The 17,062-nt window shown below is 44.7% G+C and overlaps 1 protein-coding gene across 1 annotated transcript in view; it reads left to right on the plus strand.

Moving 5' to 3' along the window:
- Positions 1-17,062, plus strand: part of LOC128445616 (collagen alpha-1(XXIII) chain) — a 117,820-nt gene that overhangs the window by 83,033 nt on the left and 17,725 nt on the right. Inside the window, exons 3-8 of the mRNA XM_053428365.1 lie at positions 4,814-4,821; positions 5,874-5,900; positions 11,484-11,510; positions 11,598-11,624; positions 14,060-14,086; positions 14,992-15,018. Coding sequence (XP_053284340.1) covers positions 4,814-4,821; positions 5,874-5,900; positions 11,484-11,510; positions 11,598-11,624; positions 14,060-14,086; positions 14,992-15,018 — 143 coding nt within the window. The remainder of the gene's footprint in view (positions 1-4,813; positions 4,822-5,873; positions 5,901-11,483; positions 11,511-11,597; positions 11,625-14,059; positions 14,087-14,991; positions 15,019-17,062) is intronic.

Consider the following 17,062-nt stretch of genomic DNA (forward strand, 5'->3'; position numbering starts at 1 on the left):
CAATACATGTTTCTGCCCTGGCCCATGTTCTCCCTATCCCGCCATTTGGCCATTTCTTTCTCCCCATCTACCCCCCCTCCAGCCTGAAATCTCTGGCCCTCTCTCGCTCAGAGGCCTTTGCCCCAGAAGAACAGCTCCATGCTGCTGTTTATGGCTGTGAGGGCTCAAGCAGGGGAAGCAGAGACCTCTATAGAATATGGAGACTATTAATATAAATTCTGTGGAGAAAGTGTGTGTGTGTGTGTATGTTGATGGCATATGTGTCTGAGGTTTGAAGGTGTAGAGGTGTTAAATGATTAAAACTGTAGAAACATAAAATTTAAATAGGAGTCAGTCGGTGCACAGCTGTGCACGGCCTCCATTGTTCCTTGATAAATGGTTTATTTTGTTTGCCAAGAAAGTCGATTGAAGCTCAAAAATGGTAAATTGAATCTATTAAAAGAGCAATAATAGACTCAGGTGAAATTCTGGTTCAGTGACATCGTGCAAAAATACAGCCGAGCTTCAACGAAAGCAATGGCAACAATTAACGTCTTTTTATACTTTTTCTTTTATCCTTCAATTCCAGAGGCATTAATGGGTTATTGCTGTTGCACAAAGAAGGGCCGAGCTGGATGAAAGTGGGAGAGGTAGCTGTGAGCAGGAGGTGGAGCAGCTCGATTTGAGCTCTCTTTGAAAAGGCTGGCACAGTCAGGAAGTGATTAGGCCCCTACAATAACTCCAATAATGACAATAGGGAAAACATGTCTGCAGCCACAACCACTTAGAATCAGAACAGTGCCCGGTATGGTTCCCATTTGGCTACAGGAGCAGGACGGCGGGTGGGAGGATGGGCACATGGAAAGAAAGAGTAAGGTGTTGGAGGCCATGGAGGAGCTGAAGGTTTAATTTCTGCTGCTGTAGCTGTCAGAGTGAGTTTCCACACATGGGAAATATACAGTTTACATTGTGGTAGCTGGAGATATATTGGTAAACTCCGTCCACTCATTAGTTGTTGAAACAATGGGTCTTCAATTTGACAAAAGCAGGTTTTCTCAAGTTCGGCTGGTGCAAATCACAACTGCAGCCTAAATGAAATGAAATGTCAGTAGCTTCATTCTATTTCTAGATAAAACAAAAATCCTTCACAGGATTTCAGCAATTGTCAACTTAAATTCAAGACTTTTTAAACAATGATGGAAAGAGTTCCAGACCTATGTCAAGTACGACAGATATGAAGGAATATTTGAGAACCAGAATTTCTTACAGTCATAATTGGAGATAAGGTGAAGTAGCCAATCGAATGCCACATTATCTTATATCCTACAGACAGAGACAGAGAGAGAGTCTACTGAGTTACGTTTGTTATCAGTTCCATGTGGTCATGTTAATATCTAATATTATTTAGAAAGAACTACAGTTTGTCTGAGACTGAGCAGAAATCTGTATTTTTGTAGAGGGGTCGGCCCTCTCACTGCAGGCCGCAACATCCCCAGGTTCATGCACAGCGCTCCTGTTATTTTTCACAACTCTACGAGAATACTCCATCAACAGCTTTTCAACGAAATGGTGGTGGCAACAGCTTCAACTGTGCATGCTGAATGGAGGCTGAATGGAGGCGAGGCAGTGATGAATGGTTCTGATGAACACGATATTCAGCCAGAGTGGGAATCCATCTTAAACATGACTCAAAGCCCAGCGTGTTCTGTCTGAAATCAAATCATACATCACATTTAAGCTGTGACAGGATCTTATATTCTTATTTTTTGTCTCACGTCACTCATGGATGGATGTGTCAGTCCTGTGCCAGCTCACACACACGTGCTGCCAGGCAACACACAACCACCAACTCTTTCCGGTGGTTCTCCGCTCGCCCCTGCAGCGCTGATTCCTGTGATTTATTGCTTTGTCTGTGTGTTTTCTCAGGGCCTCCAGGAAAGCGTGGAAGAATGGGAAGACGAGGGGAAGCTGGTAAGTGACGACCGCCACCTGCTTTGTTTGTTTATTTCTCCTTTCTCTCTTTTTCAGACTTTCCAGTCTGGCCAGTGATTCATTGTTGTGGAGCTTTAATTAGATGCAGTCTGCTCCTGTGAAGCTGTTGAGTAAAGCTGGGCTCACACTGCAGGAATTAAATTGATTAAATCCTGATTCGGGCCCAAAAGAATGAGTCTGGTTCTAGAGCCTTGGTTGGTTCTGATGTTCAGCTCAGACTATCAGGTCGAGTGAGGGCGTCACAGAACCATTCTTTAACTTCCCAAACTGCCCACACTGAATCATCTGGGCTGTCCCGATAACAGAGCTTTACAGCGTAGTTCCAGTAAACTTCCCATTCATTTTCTGAATGCAGATTGTTATTTTAATATTCGTCATAATCCATTTTCAGACATGTACTCTGGAATATCGGCTCTGGATCCCATTGTTGTCCGTTATTGTCAAAATCTCTTGAATCTTGTTGACATCCTCGTCCGTGTCTTCTACGTGCACGGCTCCTCTTTTTCCTCTTGAGATATGTGTGTTCTTTTGGTTTTCTTCTATCTCATGTTGTGTGTCGAAATTTCATTATAACCCTTCACACGGACGTTTTCCTGCTGTATTAACAAAAGAGACATTTCACTCTAAGGAGCTGGAAGGGAAATTCCTGGAAATTGTCTCGGGTCAATTGTTTGTCCGAAGCAGCTTTATTGTCGACAGAAAAGAAAACAGTCCTTTAGCCTCTTGAAACTTTCTGACTTCCCAGATTGTTTGCAGCGCTCACTCCCAGGCCCATTGGTTCCTGTGGAACATGTGAATCTCTAAACACAGGTCACAAATATATAGTTCTATTGTCAGAAAGACTCAGTAATTAAAGCGAGTGGGAACTGTAGCTTTTAGCGGACGTTGCTCAACCTGGGGTCAGCGTTGGGTTCGTCAGGGACTATTTACAGCAGAGTGACAGCGTTTGTGGGATTTGCTCCTCGCAGCGTTGCGGCTCGCTGGTGTTTTTAAAAGCTTTTGGACGACGCTGCTGGATAATTTAGTTTTTTATTTAGTATGCGCTGACGATAAGAAAAGAATTGAGTCTGGCCGCCCCATTCCTGTAAATGGCCACATCCTCTACCTCTTGCACAACAAGGATTAAGGCCCTCCATCAGGTGATCATTGCACAACTACTACAGCAGTGTTTTCCCTGCTGGTGGTGTTTAGCATTGGGGAATTCTCATAAACTGGGAAGCTGCTTGTTTAGGTTTCAGTGGAGATCAGATACTCAAGAGGCTCTGTAGCGATGTGGTTCTGTTTAGGCTCTCTTACTTTGTGGTCAGTTGTGTGTTTGCAGCCTGGGTTATGGCACGGGGGGGGGGGGGGGGGGGCGGGTAGATGACCCATCCTCTCGCCAGTTGACGACTCTGGGACAACTTTTTACTAGACCAGAAGAGATTTTCCCCGTTCTCTCTGTCTCTCAGAAAAAGAAAAAAAACAAGAGCGTAGATGAGTAACAGAACCAGAACAACAGGAAAGAGGGCAGACAAAGAATTTAGGCGTCTTAAAATCCGCTCTGAATGTCGCCTTGTCTCGCTATTTGTTTCTGTTTGCTCTTTTACTAGCTTTCCTCCCCTCTTTCTGCTTACTTCTATCTCTCCCTCTGTCTCCACACACACACACACACACCTGTCTCAAGTTCAGCGCTCGTAGCTGCTCTTTACTGCCGGCCTGCATTTGTTTGCCTGCAGTCTCGCCCAGGAAGTTCTTGTCTCACTGTCTAGACGCAGCTAACCTTGATTGACTGGGTCTTCATGCCTCATAACCCCCCCCCCCCCCCCCCCCCCCCCCCCCCCCCGCACCTCTGCTCACACCTCTTCTCTCTGTACAGCGTCATGTTTTTTTCATCCCTCTTGTCCCGACAATGCCATCTCCCAAGGATTATACGGTGAACTTTTAGGCTCGGAAGATTTTCTGTGTGTTTGAATCATAACAAACCTTCGCAGATATCCCACATTCCCCCTGAAGGGCGTCTGTTTCCAATCTCGCTTGGTTTACGTAGATGCTGCGACCATGCTGATGAGCTGAGCTGTACCAGAGCGGTGACGGCGGCGGCGGTGGCGTCACTCTGCACCGTGCCATATATGTAATTGTCACATCAGCATCATGATTGGAGGGATATAACCCAATTACTCAATAAGATATTTTATTGCTAGATAAAATCTTCACTTTGTAGAGGTTTGGGTGGTTTATCAGCGCCCTCAGCGCTGCATATTTAAGAGGATGTTTTTTTGTTTTTTAATAAGAATATTCCATTAAAACCACGACCGCTGAGAACGAGCGGAGCCTTTGATCATTGCTGTTGTTTTTGGTTAGGGAAAGAATGAGAAGCAGAATGTTCTTTCTGCTGCTGAGGCTCAACATCAGAAGATTTCAATCAGATTTGAAAGACTGCCTCGGAGAAAAGGGGGGCACACAGTTTGCCAGCACACCCGACCTTCTCCCTCCCTGCCTGCCCTCCATCTAATACACCCGTACCTTCTCATAGGAGACAAAGTCTTGATGTGACTTTACATCCTCATGCAGCACATGACCCTGTTATCCAGAAGTCTGTTTATCATAACATGTTCGCCACAACCTCCACTGGCAGCGGCTCTAATGAGCTTGTTCTGTACCATATTTAGGTGGTTAATTACGGTCATCATCTAACAAACCGCATTGCATGTGCTGGGCTTTTTTTTTTATTGCATACCACTGTTCCGAGGAATTGATTGCTGTACAACCCAGAGGTTACCAGAACTGGGGAATGCTTTGTATCATGTGTCAGTAGAGATGCATAGAATTTATTCTCTAATGTTTCTCTTTTTCTCTGTTGCAGGAACTCCAGTAAGTACAAATTCATCTCATCCAGGTAGTATCACCATTAACCTGCCATTAGTGGACACAAAACAGTTACTGTCACTTTACCTTTGACATGAAGCATGCACACACGCTCATGTGCACACACACACACACACACACTGTATATCATCCCCTGCGGTGCGCTGGACAGATCGACAAACTACAGTTCAGGCCAAAGTGATCTCTTTTCCCACAGCAGTAAAACACAAACACACCAAATGTCACAGACTCACTCACACATGTGCATCCAACACAGCACGGCAATAAATGGACCACCTCGGGGAAGTGTGTGTGTTTGTGTGTGTTTCACGGTGATGGTTAGGGAGGTAAGGTATTAGCAGCAAGTTATTCTCCTCTGTGGGACCATAACTTCTGCCGACACGCTTTCAAATACACACATTTTATGGAAGCAGTTGTGGCCTTCAGCTTTGTAAGTTTACATTAATTTATGTAAATGCTGGGAAGAGTGATATCTGATCGTATGTTTGATTCTCAAAAATATTTGGCCACACATGGCTCAGATCAGATACACTGAGTTGGAAATGGAACACACCGGAACGCTTTTGCGGGCCTAACCCTGTCCGGCTGACGTTTTTAAGATCCAGGGAATTGTTTTAGTGCAGGAAAGTGTCAGTGCAGCTGTTTTACACTAAATATGCATGCAATAATGTATAATTTATTTTTCCTGAACACAACCCAAAAATCCTGCAGCTCATAAAGTATAGATGGGTTGTGGATAGAAGCTGACAGAAACAACCAAGGAACAATGTAAAATGAAATTTGAAGGCACAACATTTAGATAATGCTAATTTTTTTCAATTAATAATGACTCCAAATATTGTTTTACTTCAGAATTACAGCTTTTGTAAAAGGAAAACCATGATACTGGGACATCCTTATCATTTCCTATTAGAATAAAGTGTGTGTGAGGTCACACAATGATCTGGTGACTTGTAAATGCAGCGTTTGTGTGCATCTGTTGGTTTCTGTTCTAACCTTGTGCCAATGCTTCCTGCTTTAATCTCTAACCTCACCAGGGCAAGGCTGGACGGGATGGATACCCGGTAAATTTTGATTTGTTATTTATCCTGTCACTCTTCAGTTCACCCAATCATGGTCCTATTCTCACTTTATTGCTATTTTTTTTCCTCTTGTTTATTCCGACTTCTCTCACAGCTTCATCAGGCCTTTGTCTGCGTTTGCTTCCTCTCTACTCTTCTGAAAGAAATTACCTTTCCTCTAATCGCTGCCTGTTATCTTACCTCTTCATCTCTTGTTCTTGGTCAGTGATGCATCCTGCCCCATTACTGACATATAGAGTCTCCAGAGTGGTAATATGAGACTAAAGGTTTATATTTCCCGTCGGTAGTTTGAAATATGACAACGCACTGACGCGAGGCAGAAAACGGTGAAATGAAACACATGGTGCACTTAAAAACTAGAAAACATGAAAAGCAATAAACATTCAGGTGCAACCCTGTCGAGATATAATCAGCGAGCGTAAACCAGAAGGGTTTAAACCATGAACATGTGAAACATACGTCCTCAACACACAAATCACAGTTTGAGGTAAATATGCCCGTTAAACTACCGAGTGCTAAAGCAGATCACTGACTTCCAGTGGCAGCAGTGTTATCCAGAGATACAGCGGCCTCTAGTGGCCAGTTACATTTCTGACTCATGGCTCTGCTGCTCATTTTTTTTTGCTTCCTCATCACCTGAGACAACCTGCTGTCTGTTACCACGGCAGCCTGATGTAGTCGGCCGGTGTTGTGTCCATACGTGCGTTGTCTCGTTGTGACTTTTTCGGGGGGGAAGTGGAATCCCCATGGGGCTCTCATTCCCAGTCAGATTCCCAGTCTGCCTGGCACTGCACAGCCCTCCTGACGGGAAATGCCTGCTGCTAATTACACACAGGTGGAGCGAGCGCACACACACTCACACACACAAACACACACACACACACACACACACACACACACACAAGTGTCTCTATATTTGTGTTTGTTTGCCAAGTTTTTTTGTCACTGTATTAATTCTTGGCCCCTTTTAGTGTTGTTGCGTTAAACTGCTAGAAACATCTGTTTGGTGAGGTTATATAACTCTACGTCTTCGAACAACCCAATCTAGATAATCCTTCCTCATCCAGTTCCAATTAAATCAGTCTTTAGAGCTCGAGAAGTGCAGAGCAGAGACAATATTGAAACTGGAGCAGCTCTGCTTTGTGTAAGTGTTCCGTGGGGCAGGCAGCGTCCTGTTATAATGCGTACGTCGACTTGGAGAGCTGCATGTATGAAGTCACAGAGAAACAACAGCAGATTAATCACAGTGTCAATTCACACAGACGGCACATCGGTTCATTTAGCAGCAAACAAGGTGATCAAGTCTGCAGCATTGAAGCCGAACAGAAGGGGTCGTTCTCAGCAGGGCTCCACATGTGCAGCTGTGTGTGAACTCCTTCCAAGCGTCCATGGTGCATGTGCGTCTCCCTAACAAAGGCCAGGACTGTGGATTGTGTGTGGTAGTTTTTTTTGCACCAATGAGGTCTCTAGCACGGAGAACAGGGCACGTCAACACAAACGAGTCGAGTCAGTTTCCGGAGAGCCCTGCGGTCCGTGTTGTGCCACTGACTCGTGCCAACAACATTTCTTCCTTTAAACAAACAGAAAAGATTTCCTGCCCTCTCTCACCCTTATTATGTGTCTGTGATTTAAATAGACCTCAGACCTTTAACCCTCAACAGGCTCAGGTTTTAATTCTGTAACTGGATTCTGTCACTCATTTACACACAGCTCAACAAATAGCAATTGTCCTATAAGCTGTGTGTGTGTGCCAGGTAACCTCAAACACTGATCTATTCAGGACCAGTGGACCTCATGGGGACCAAAGCCTGGTCCTTAGATAAAACATCCTTTCTGAGCACAAACCTAACATTTTGTCCCCTCCACAATTTTTCATGATTGAAGGTTAAGATTTGGTTTCAGGATTAGAATTGGGTCATGATTAGTGTTTGACCTTTAGTTTTGATGTTTATAGTTAGGGCGAGGGAATGCAGTATTGTAATGAGTGTCCTCACTAAGACAGAAGAATGTGTGTGTGTGTGTGTGTGTGTGTGTCTGTGTGTGTGTGTGGGCACACATGTATTGCAGACACTAAGTTCAGAGTAATAGATGCAGCAACCACAGAAACATCAGTAATATGCTAAAAAGCGTTAATGAATGGTGGGTGTGTGTTAGTGTGTGTGTGTGTGTGCTGATGTGTGTTTTCTCTCCTTGTGTAACCCCTGTCACTTCTTCCTCTCATAAATCACAGGCGAGGGGTTTCAGTTTCAGTAAAGAGCCTTCCCGCTGTCAAACAATCAGAGTCAGACACACTGACAGAGCAGTGCCGAGGGGTAAACACACTCCCACACACACCAGTTGGTCCTCATCCGTTTGTGTGATCACCGGCTTGCCCAGCCACTGGCCTGTTTACACGAGAGTGCCAGTCTGTGACAGACAGCGGACCTCGCTCAGCAGAAACAGGCCAAGCCCTCCATTGTTCAGCCTTCCAGGCTGCTGAGTGCAGATTAAAGCCAGACAGTCATCCAACAACATGTCAGTAATTTTCTGTCCCAAAGTCTGGTATGCTTTATTCTGCTCCTTGGTTCTGGATGCAGCCATTTTTATTTTTTTTCGAACAGAAAGTCTTATGTATCACAAATTGTGCCCCTGTAGTCCTGACATGGAGAAGAGCTCGGTCCCTGTGGCAACATGAGAATAAAAAGAGAGGAGGAGGAAACTGAGACATATTTCACATGAGCGTTTATGGATCACTGCAGGAGAGGAAACGATGAGGATGCAAGAAAATCGAAAGCGGAAAGAGTCCTGTATTTTGACATCACCTAATTACACTAATTCAGTATAATGTGTGAGACACATTGCCATGTGTGCGTCTAGCTGAGACGTCTGTGCTGATGTGCAGACACTTTGCATCCTCAACAAATACTCCCAACAGGTTAATTACCTGTTAGCACCATAGGGAGTACAATTAAGACCCTCGCCCTTTTTTCATTGAGACCAACACACACACAAACACACACACATGTGCAAGTGTCAGCCGGCACATACATAAACACAGACAGATACGTATGCCCTCCTGCAGGCCAAGCTATTTTCCAGAAATTTGCCTAATAGCCATGGGACTGCTGATTCCAGCCTTTTTGTTGTTTTTATCTGCTGAGGGACAAGATGGCGGTGAAGAGTAAATACACATAAAAAACCCACACACATTAAAAATACAGTATTATGTTTCCCCTCACATTCACTTGGTGGTTATTATGGTTATCTCAGGGCTATTTACTCAATTTTTCTTAACATGAATCTCCCTCAAAAGTGCTCGATCCAGTACTGTCAGTTTGAGGAACAGAAAAGGTTCAGTTTAGAAATGCAACTATACAGACAGAAAAGCACAGACTATAAAAGCCCACACATAAAATCCATATTTTATTTATATAAACCTTTATTCATATAAACCCTACTGACCCATTTTGCCCTGGGGTTCCATCAAAAGTTCTCCTGGAATCTCAGCTTTGTGGACGGCCATGTTGTTGATGTATTCCTCCAGGTATACAGCCTATTGTATTCCCTATTGGATAGCAGTAGGTAAGTCAGGTCATAGAAGTTATTTACCATATACTGCTTCATACAAACTGCCAGCTGCCAAACACGTGATTTATGGTTTTATTGGTGAGAATAAACCTGCTCTCACTGACAGACACACACATCCACATCTTCTGAAAGCAACACACACACACACACACACACACAGCAGTGGTACCTTCAGATCACAGGCAGCTCTGTGGCTTGTTAGCAGCCGTAAATCAGTCTTTTTTACTCCACTTCAGACTCTGCAGCAGCCGATGACCTCACCATGTACACCTCGCCTACTCATCCCGACGAGTCTTGAAGGAGCCGAGCTCTGATAAACGCTGCCAGATGCAGAGATTTCACACATACACACACACACACACACACTGCAGAGTTTACCAGTGCATACATCCAGAGACATGGCAGAGAAAACTCCCAGGGACGTCCGCAGGCTGATTCAAACCCTTGCATGACAGGATCGACACAGTGTGCTGTGTTTAAATAGAGCGATGAAGGGGTCTGTCTCATTTATGTCCAGCATCCAGTGAAAGAAAGACAGAGCATTACGCCGTTACTCTTTAAACTCCTCTCAACCTCAGACAGTCCTGGTGAAATTATTACCGTCCGATTGGTCCCAGTCATTTGTCCCACTCCAGTCTCTGCCACCTACTGCTGGTTTCACAAGGGGCCCTGGATCGAGAAGACATCAGGAGCCTCCAGGGCTTTTCTCTGTATTTCTTTTCACAGAACTCGTTTATAGAGACTGGCCACTTAAGTTTGTGATGGGAGTTTATAGCCAGGCCGGCCCGTTATGGGTCTGAAGAGCCGCAGTAAAGATCACATGAGCACTCAATGAAAGCAGCGCCACATATCACTCCCTCCCCTCTTCCTCTTCTTCCTTTCATCCTCATGCGCCTACCGTCCATCCATCAAGGAGGACAGCGATGACACCTTGGTAGGTTTTCACAACAGGACTTCGGGACAGATATAACCCATGGGCCTGGTAAAGCTGGTAGATGAAGAGAAGAGCCCACGTTGTGTAAGCAAAGCAAGACCAGAGCGGACGCCGGCGAGTGATGGTTTCCAGTCCGCGGAGCCACCAGGACTGTGAAGGGCCCACAACTCGGGGGACTCTGTGAAAACTATTAGCTTAACGTGGAGCCCGGCCGTCAAGGAGGAAGTCAACATCGGCCTCTTCCACATACATCACAATGAAGTGTTTTTGGAAGGTTTTATTTTTAAACGGCTCCTTAACGTTGAAGTCAACATCTAAAGGTCCGGGCCTTTGAACTGAGCCTCGCTCTGCACAGGAAGTTCAATGACCACGCGGCTGTTTTCATTGAGGTAAACACAGCGGACAAGTTAAACTGCTGTTGTCAGCACTCGGGCGAGGTCGGATAAGGGAGATAATTCACTGCTGGTTGGATAATGTCACCGCCACAAAGATCGTGCGTCAGATTAATACAGCTGGAGCGAATCCACCCACAGCTCATCAAGAAGGACAGATAGACGCCACACACTAAATCTCCAAATAATTACAGACACCCACCTGGAAACATCTGAGTATTATAACAGTTTAATGAGGCAGGACGGACTTTCTTCCCCTTTTTTCTACTTTTCATCTTCAACTCTAATCGGCTCAGCTGCTTCTTCTCTCTTAACAGACTTTTTTACTGCCTCCTCTTCCCAGATTTGTTTTTCAAAAATCGACTTAACCTAAGATCGTTTAACATTGTGTGTCCCGAGAGAAACAGAATCCAGACTCAAGACATCGTAAATTACTAATAAATAACAGCTGCTTTGTGACATTTTGGAAGGAAATTATTAAAACCAGTCAAGTTCCAGTGTCTTAATAATTGTATTTATTCACGTCTGAAGCACGGTGACTTTCTTGCTGCGAGTTAGATGAGAGTTAGTCTCCTCAAACAAAAGCTCTCTCTTTAATAATTCTGTGTTGATATTTCTCATAAAACTTTATGCGTTCTTTTTTATAATGTTACTTTCTCTGCCTTTCGACAGGGTCCACTTGGCATGGATGGCAAACCAGTGAGTATTCCCATATTTCCTTGCACGCGTCTGAAAAACGTGCTTTACTTGAATTCATTTTAATTTTGTTTTTTTTCCTCCTCTCAGGGTTTACCGGGTCCTAAAGGAAGCCAGGTACCCGTCACACCTCACACACGTCTTGTTTTTGGTTTTCTAGCAACGCCGGAGCAAATCCTGCTCAGAGATTGTGTAACTGTGAATTGAGGGGGGGGGGGGGGGGGGGGGGGGGGTATTTGGCCTTTAAGACAGGTGAAAGTTTGTTATATCTTGTCAATCACTTTTACTGCTCCGACGGGAGCATCTCAAGTGAGTGAAGCGTCCGTGGAAGCCATCTTGTTTCCTGTTCCACCTCTTAACTCATTCCAGGGCTCAAGGCCACGGGGGAGTCATGGTTCAGCTGAGTCGAGGGCTGGAATCACCTCCGCTCCTCACCTCGGAGTCCCATCCATCAAGTCTCCTCCCGAAACCCCGCCCAGACACACCCAGGTGTAGCGTGGAGAGCAGACAGTAGAGCGAGTGGGTTACACACCAGTGAGAAAAGAGTGTACAACCCTCAGCAGAGGCTCTTTAAAAAGTCATTATAGTAACCTTCACCCCCTCCTCCGGCCCGTTGAGCGGCCGACTCGTCATCTGCTGAAATGTAAACCTCTCGCAGAATAATGAGAGCTGTTTGAATAGCTCCTCTCCAAACACCATTAGGCTGCTGTTTCCTGCTAAAGGAGAACTCAAGCTGGGTCGCTCCTTTAAGAGGATTCTCCCCATCACCAAGGGGCCGCAGTAAAACAACAGCAGGCGTGTTACAGACCTGAGGACGACAGTGGAGTGCTCGTGGCGAGGGAGACGATAACAAGAGGAAAAGTGGCAAAACAGTCCGACTGATTTGTCTGTAGATGACAGAGAGTGAGAAGACGAGAATGAAAACTTAAGTTTAAACACAAGTTATGAATAAACTGAGGAAATAAGAGAAGCACTAGGTTATACATGTTTTTGATTAAATCTTGCATCTTGACCTTCTTTAGTGGATTAAAATAGCTAAAAAAAGTCATGGACATTATTCAGCTTTCATTTGTTTACACTGTTTCCATGGTCAAAAATTAACTCTCAGGGTAAACAATCTATCATTTTGTTGTTTTTATTACATTATACCTACTGCAACATGTTCTGAAGTTAATTATATAATTATGATATTAATTCCATATTAAAAAAAATACCAATCAAAAATTCCTGGATCCGCCCCCTTGTCTGGATTTGGTCCCAAAATGTAATATTTATTTTCCTCGCCCTTATCCTTCTCTTCCATGGAGCTGAAAAAAAAAAAAAACGTCCCTGGCAGAGGTGAAATAAAAATACCAGAACATTTAGTTTCCTTCTACTTCTACTTTGAGCAGCTTTATGATTTGAAAAATCCTCTTATTTCAGACTCTGATATTTATACAATAAATATAACTTTATGTATTATATGAGTTGTTCTGGCTTTTCACTAATTTCTGCATTCCACCAATATATCATGTGACCAGTCACATTATCAAAACTGCCCATCCTCTCCACTGCTCTTCAGCATTGTTCTCCTGGTACTGTTAGATCTCCGCTGCAGAGAAACGTCTGCTACACAGAGACGAGCAGAGACGAGAGGAGAGGGGGAACGAATCAGAGGCTTCAAGGCAGATCCAGGGTCATATGTAGAGACAGGAACTGATTAAAATCAGGGAGAGGGGGACGAGTGTGTGAACTGCGGTGAAAAAACAAACCGTTTAGAGGAATAGAGACGTGAAGAAGTTTAATATAAAAGGAGACTATGGGCTGCGAGACGTGAGATCTGACCACTTGTCACTTTTAAAGGATCTGTGGCTGAGGACATAGTGGCAGGTTTTCACATCGTCTTCTCTCTCTCTGTCTCTCAGTCACAGAGGCCCGTAGTCAAACTGCGGTTTGTGGTGCCGCCACATTTGGAGTTTATTTTTCCACTTGTCAGCAGCGGACAGGCTGAGACGGGCTCTCACAGAGACGGACGAGGGCACAGCTCGGCCAGACTGGCAGGAGTCAGCTCATCTGTGGGCCCGGTGTCCAGAAGACGCTATCAGTACAACGGGTGACCGCGGCAGTGTCTCACATATAAGCCAGTGCACAGGCCTGTTTTGAGACCCCATGGTTTTAGTTAGTGTTTCCCCGGCATTCCACTTCTAAAACATCCTCAGACTTCTCCTCTGAGAGAAACTGGAGGACAAACAAAGGAACGTTTGGCCCTTTCAGTTTTATCTCTCAGGAAAATAGTTTTTATATCTAAAAGTGAAATCTTAAAAGTAGTTTTCCGCTCCAGCCATGTTCTCTTATTGTGACTCTTGCTCGGACCAAAGTGACTTCTGATTGAGCAGTCCATGGCACGGCTGCATTGAGTGGTATCACTGCCTTTCCTCACCATTTGAACGCCCCCCCCCCCCCCCCCCCCCCCCCGCTCGAGGCCAGCTGAAGATGTATTGCCCTGTGGTGTATGTTTCTCATGTGATAACTGATGTATCTTGACCAACTGCGTTTTATTTTCTCCCCCACAGGGACCAGCCGGCCCCAAGGGAGATAAGGTATGTTCATGGAAGACAGTGGTGTGTGTGTGTGTGTGTGGAGGTGCTCTCAAAGAAGGATCCAGACAGACACAAATACAAGCGCTCACAATACACACGCAGAACCTCGCAGGTGTTCTCGCCATCGCCCCCCCACGTTCACCGTTTTTCACCGCGGCCCCGTCCAACCAGCCATAGATTACATGTTGTCATGTAGGAGCTCGTATGTCTCCGCACATTCTCACGTCACGGCACTAAACAGGTTAACGGGCCTTTCCGCGGGGCTCGATGATAGCCAGATGTTTTCCCGCTCTGTGAACCTCCGTCCAGCCAAAGGATGCGAGTGAGTCGAAAGGAGCTGCAGGAGCTCGGAGAGGAGCGCACACACTGATAAGTAACTTAATGTGTCTGCGTGCGTAAGTGTGCATTGTTTGCACTCGAGCGAAACTCGTCCCGATAAGCGCGACCACAACAACAACACAACCGCAGTGAATGGTATCTGTCAGAGCGGGACTCCGGCTGATGAGCAGGGATTGCGAATGACGGACGATGCTGAGGTTTTGGAAAATTGGCCCTCTTCGTGTAATCATGCTGTGGTGCCATGATGAGAACACGAGCTCCAAATCCTCATCACAGCAGCATCAGTCCCCAGCTCGCGCGCTCCCACTCTCACTTAACCGATCACATCCCGTCAGATGATTCCAATTGAGGCCTATCTAATGATTTGCACAGTAAATGTCAACATCCTGAGCTGGTATGGGAGGGGGTGACCTTTAAATTGCTCCTTCCTGGACAGAATAATACGTTTTTAAGCCAATCTGACACGTTACTTCTACATTTACAGTCTTCTCTTGCATGGCTGCTCCTGCGTGCATATACAGTTCTAATAACTGCTGACAAATGTTACTTTCCTGTTTTTCTCCCAGGGTGACCAGGGAGACATTGGGCCAAGGGTGAGTCTAGTTTTTCTGTCTTTGCCTGAGAAAGATAAGTGAGATTGTTTTGATTGTTGCATGTTCATTTTAGAAGGTGGGTTTATCCTCTCCAGCTGACGAGGATGAAGAGACGTTTCCTTTTAATGTTTTAATGTTGTTCCCCCAGCAAAGCTTGACAACTTGAAAATGAACTTTGATTCCAGTTTTCCCTCCAGTTTTATCCCCTTCCTCTTGTTTTGTCATTTTTCTGAATATGAAAATAATAGTGCAGCTACTAGTGTGTTCCCTTTAAAAAACACTAGTGCCTGTTCTTAACCTGCCTGTTTGGAATGGGCTGGATTCAGCTTTGTCTCCTGCTACAGGACTCAGTCCACAGGACCCCAAACGGACACACACACACAGACAGACAGACATAGATTTAAGGAATGATGAGTAAGATTGATATCTCAATTAAGCCGTTAATGACTAATACTATAAAAACACACCACTTTCTTGTAGCTAGTTGGAGGATTATTGGTTTGTGATCTCCCATCATCTAAAACATAGCATGTAAGCAAATGAGTGTGTCCATGACAGGCGCCTCCTTTGTCAGCCTTATTATTATTTTATCAGACCATGAAGGCCGGATGGGAATTTGGTTCACAAAGGATTTCCTATTTGTGTCACCAGCTTATAACCGTTGCGTTGTTTGCTAATTTGAATGTCTGTACCTACTGAAGCTCAGTAACCCAAATAACTAGCTCGTTAGCTTCATCTTTAGCAGGCAAAGAATCCTGGGATAGGTTGGCCTGAGAGGGATCCATCTGTTGGATGCTTCGTTGATCGGGGAAAGGAGGGAAGGAGGCATTTGTCGGCTGGATTTGAAGGAGTGTTTGACATGGGACAGTCTCGTTGTGCTGCTATGACACGAGCTGTCCTTAGATGCAGCCTTCGAAGGATGCGGCCCCTGAATTGAGACGCAGCTAAGATATGGCAAACACCGACACAGTAGAACAAATACAGCACAATTGAAATTACGTATATTATGTATCAGCGACAGATCAGTGTAAAAGCAAGGCAGGTTTTTATAGTTAGCACCATTCAGACACAAGGTAATTCAAAGGGCTTTGCAGGGAAATGTGGCAAAAAGCAACATTGACGAGATAATGTTGCGGACAATAAAAACAGGGCAAACTAAAACAAAAAAATATGAAGACATTAACATTTTGTTTAACAAACAATAAAAAATAAATCAAGAAAACATGTCTTTAACATTAGACAGCGGCCCCATCTTTAATTGGTAAGCTGCTTGTGTTTGAAGGCCCAGTTTGAACGAGCTGAAAGTTGTAACAGTCCTCAGTTCTTCAGGAAGCTGCTTGTTCTACAGTTGCTGAGCATATCTACTTGGTTTCAAACTGGGATCACTGAGTTAAACTGTCCCAGCTGACCCCAGGATTCTGGATGCTTTGTAGCGTACAAGTAAATCTGAGATCTATTGAGACCAGAGAACGTTTCGCGTTTTATAGGCTGTAGGATTTTAAAGTCTGGTGTCTGAAACACAGGAAGCCAGTGCAGTGGTTTAAGGACCCAGTGTAATGTGCCTCACTTTCCTGTCGGAGTGAGGACTCCGGCAGCGGACTTCAGGACGAGCTGCAGCTGTCTCCTAGATTATTTTTTTTACGAAGATCTGTAAAGATACGGTTACAATAGTCATTAACCTGCTGAAAACACACATGAACAAGTTTATATATGTCTTGATTAGACAGGAATTCTTTCATTCATCAAGGCGGATCTTGTAATTTGAAAAGCCAGAAAAGCACAGGGAGTGTATTCCAATTTCACAGAGAAAGGAGAAGGTCATGAGATTCAGAGACCAAGTAAGAGGCTGTCACAAATTGTAAAACAAAGCCCAGGAAAACACTTTGGAGCATTTATAATATCTGAAAAAAATTGCTGGAACAATGTGTATAAGCAGGGAGATCAAAATGATAAAACATTTATCAGAGTTGGTTTTTCTTGCTGTCTTTTAACAATTCAGAAGTATGGTGGTTTTATCCCGTGCACCCTCCCCCAGCAACAGCAT

The sequence above is a fragment of the Pleuronectes platessa genome, chromosome 8 (assembly GCF_947347685.1).
Source record: "Pleuronectes platessa chromosome 8, fPlePla1.1, whole genome shotgun sequence".
NCBI lineage: Eukaryota > Metazoa > Chordata > Actinopteri > Pleuronectiformes > Pleuronectidae > Pleuronectes > Pleuronectes platessa.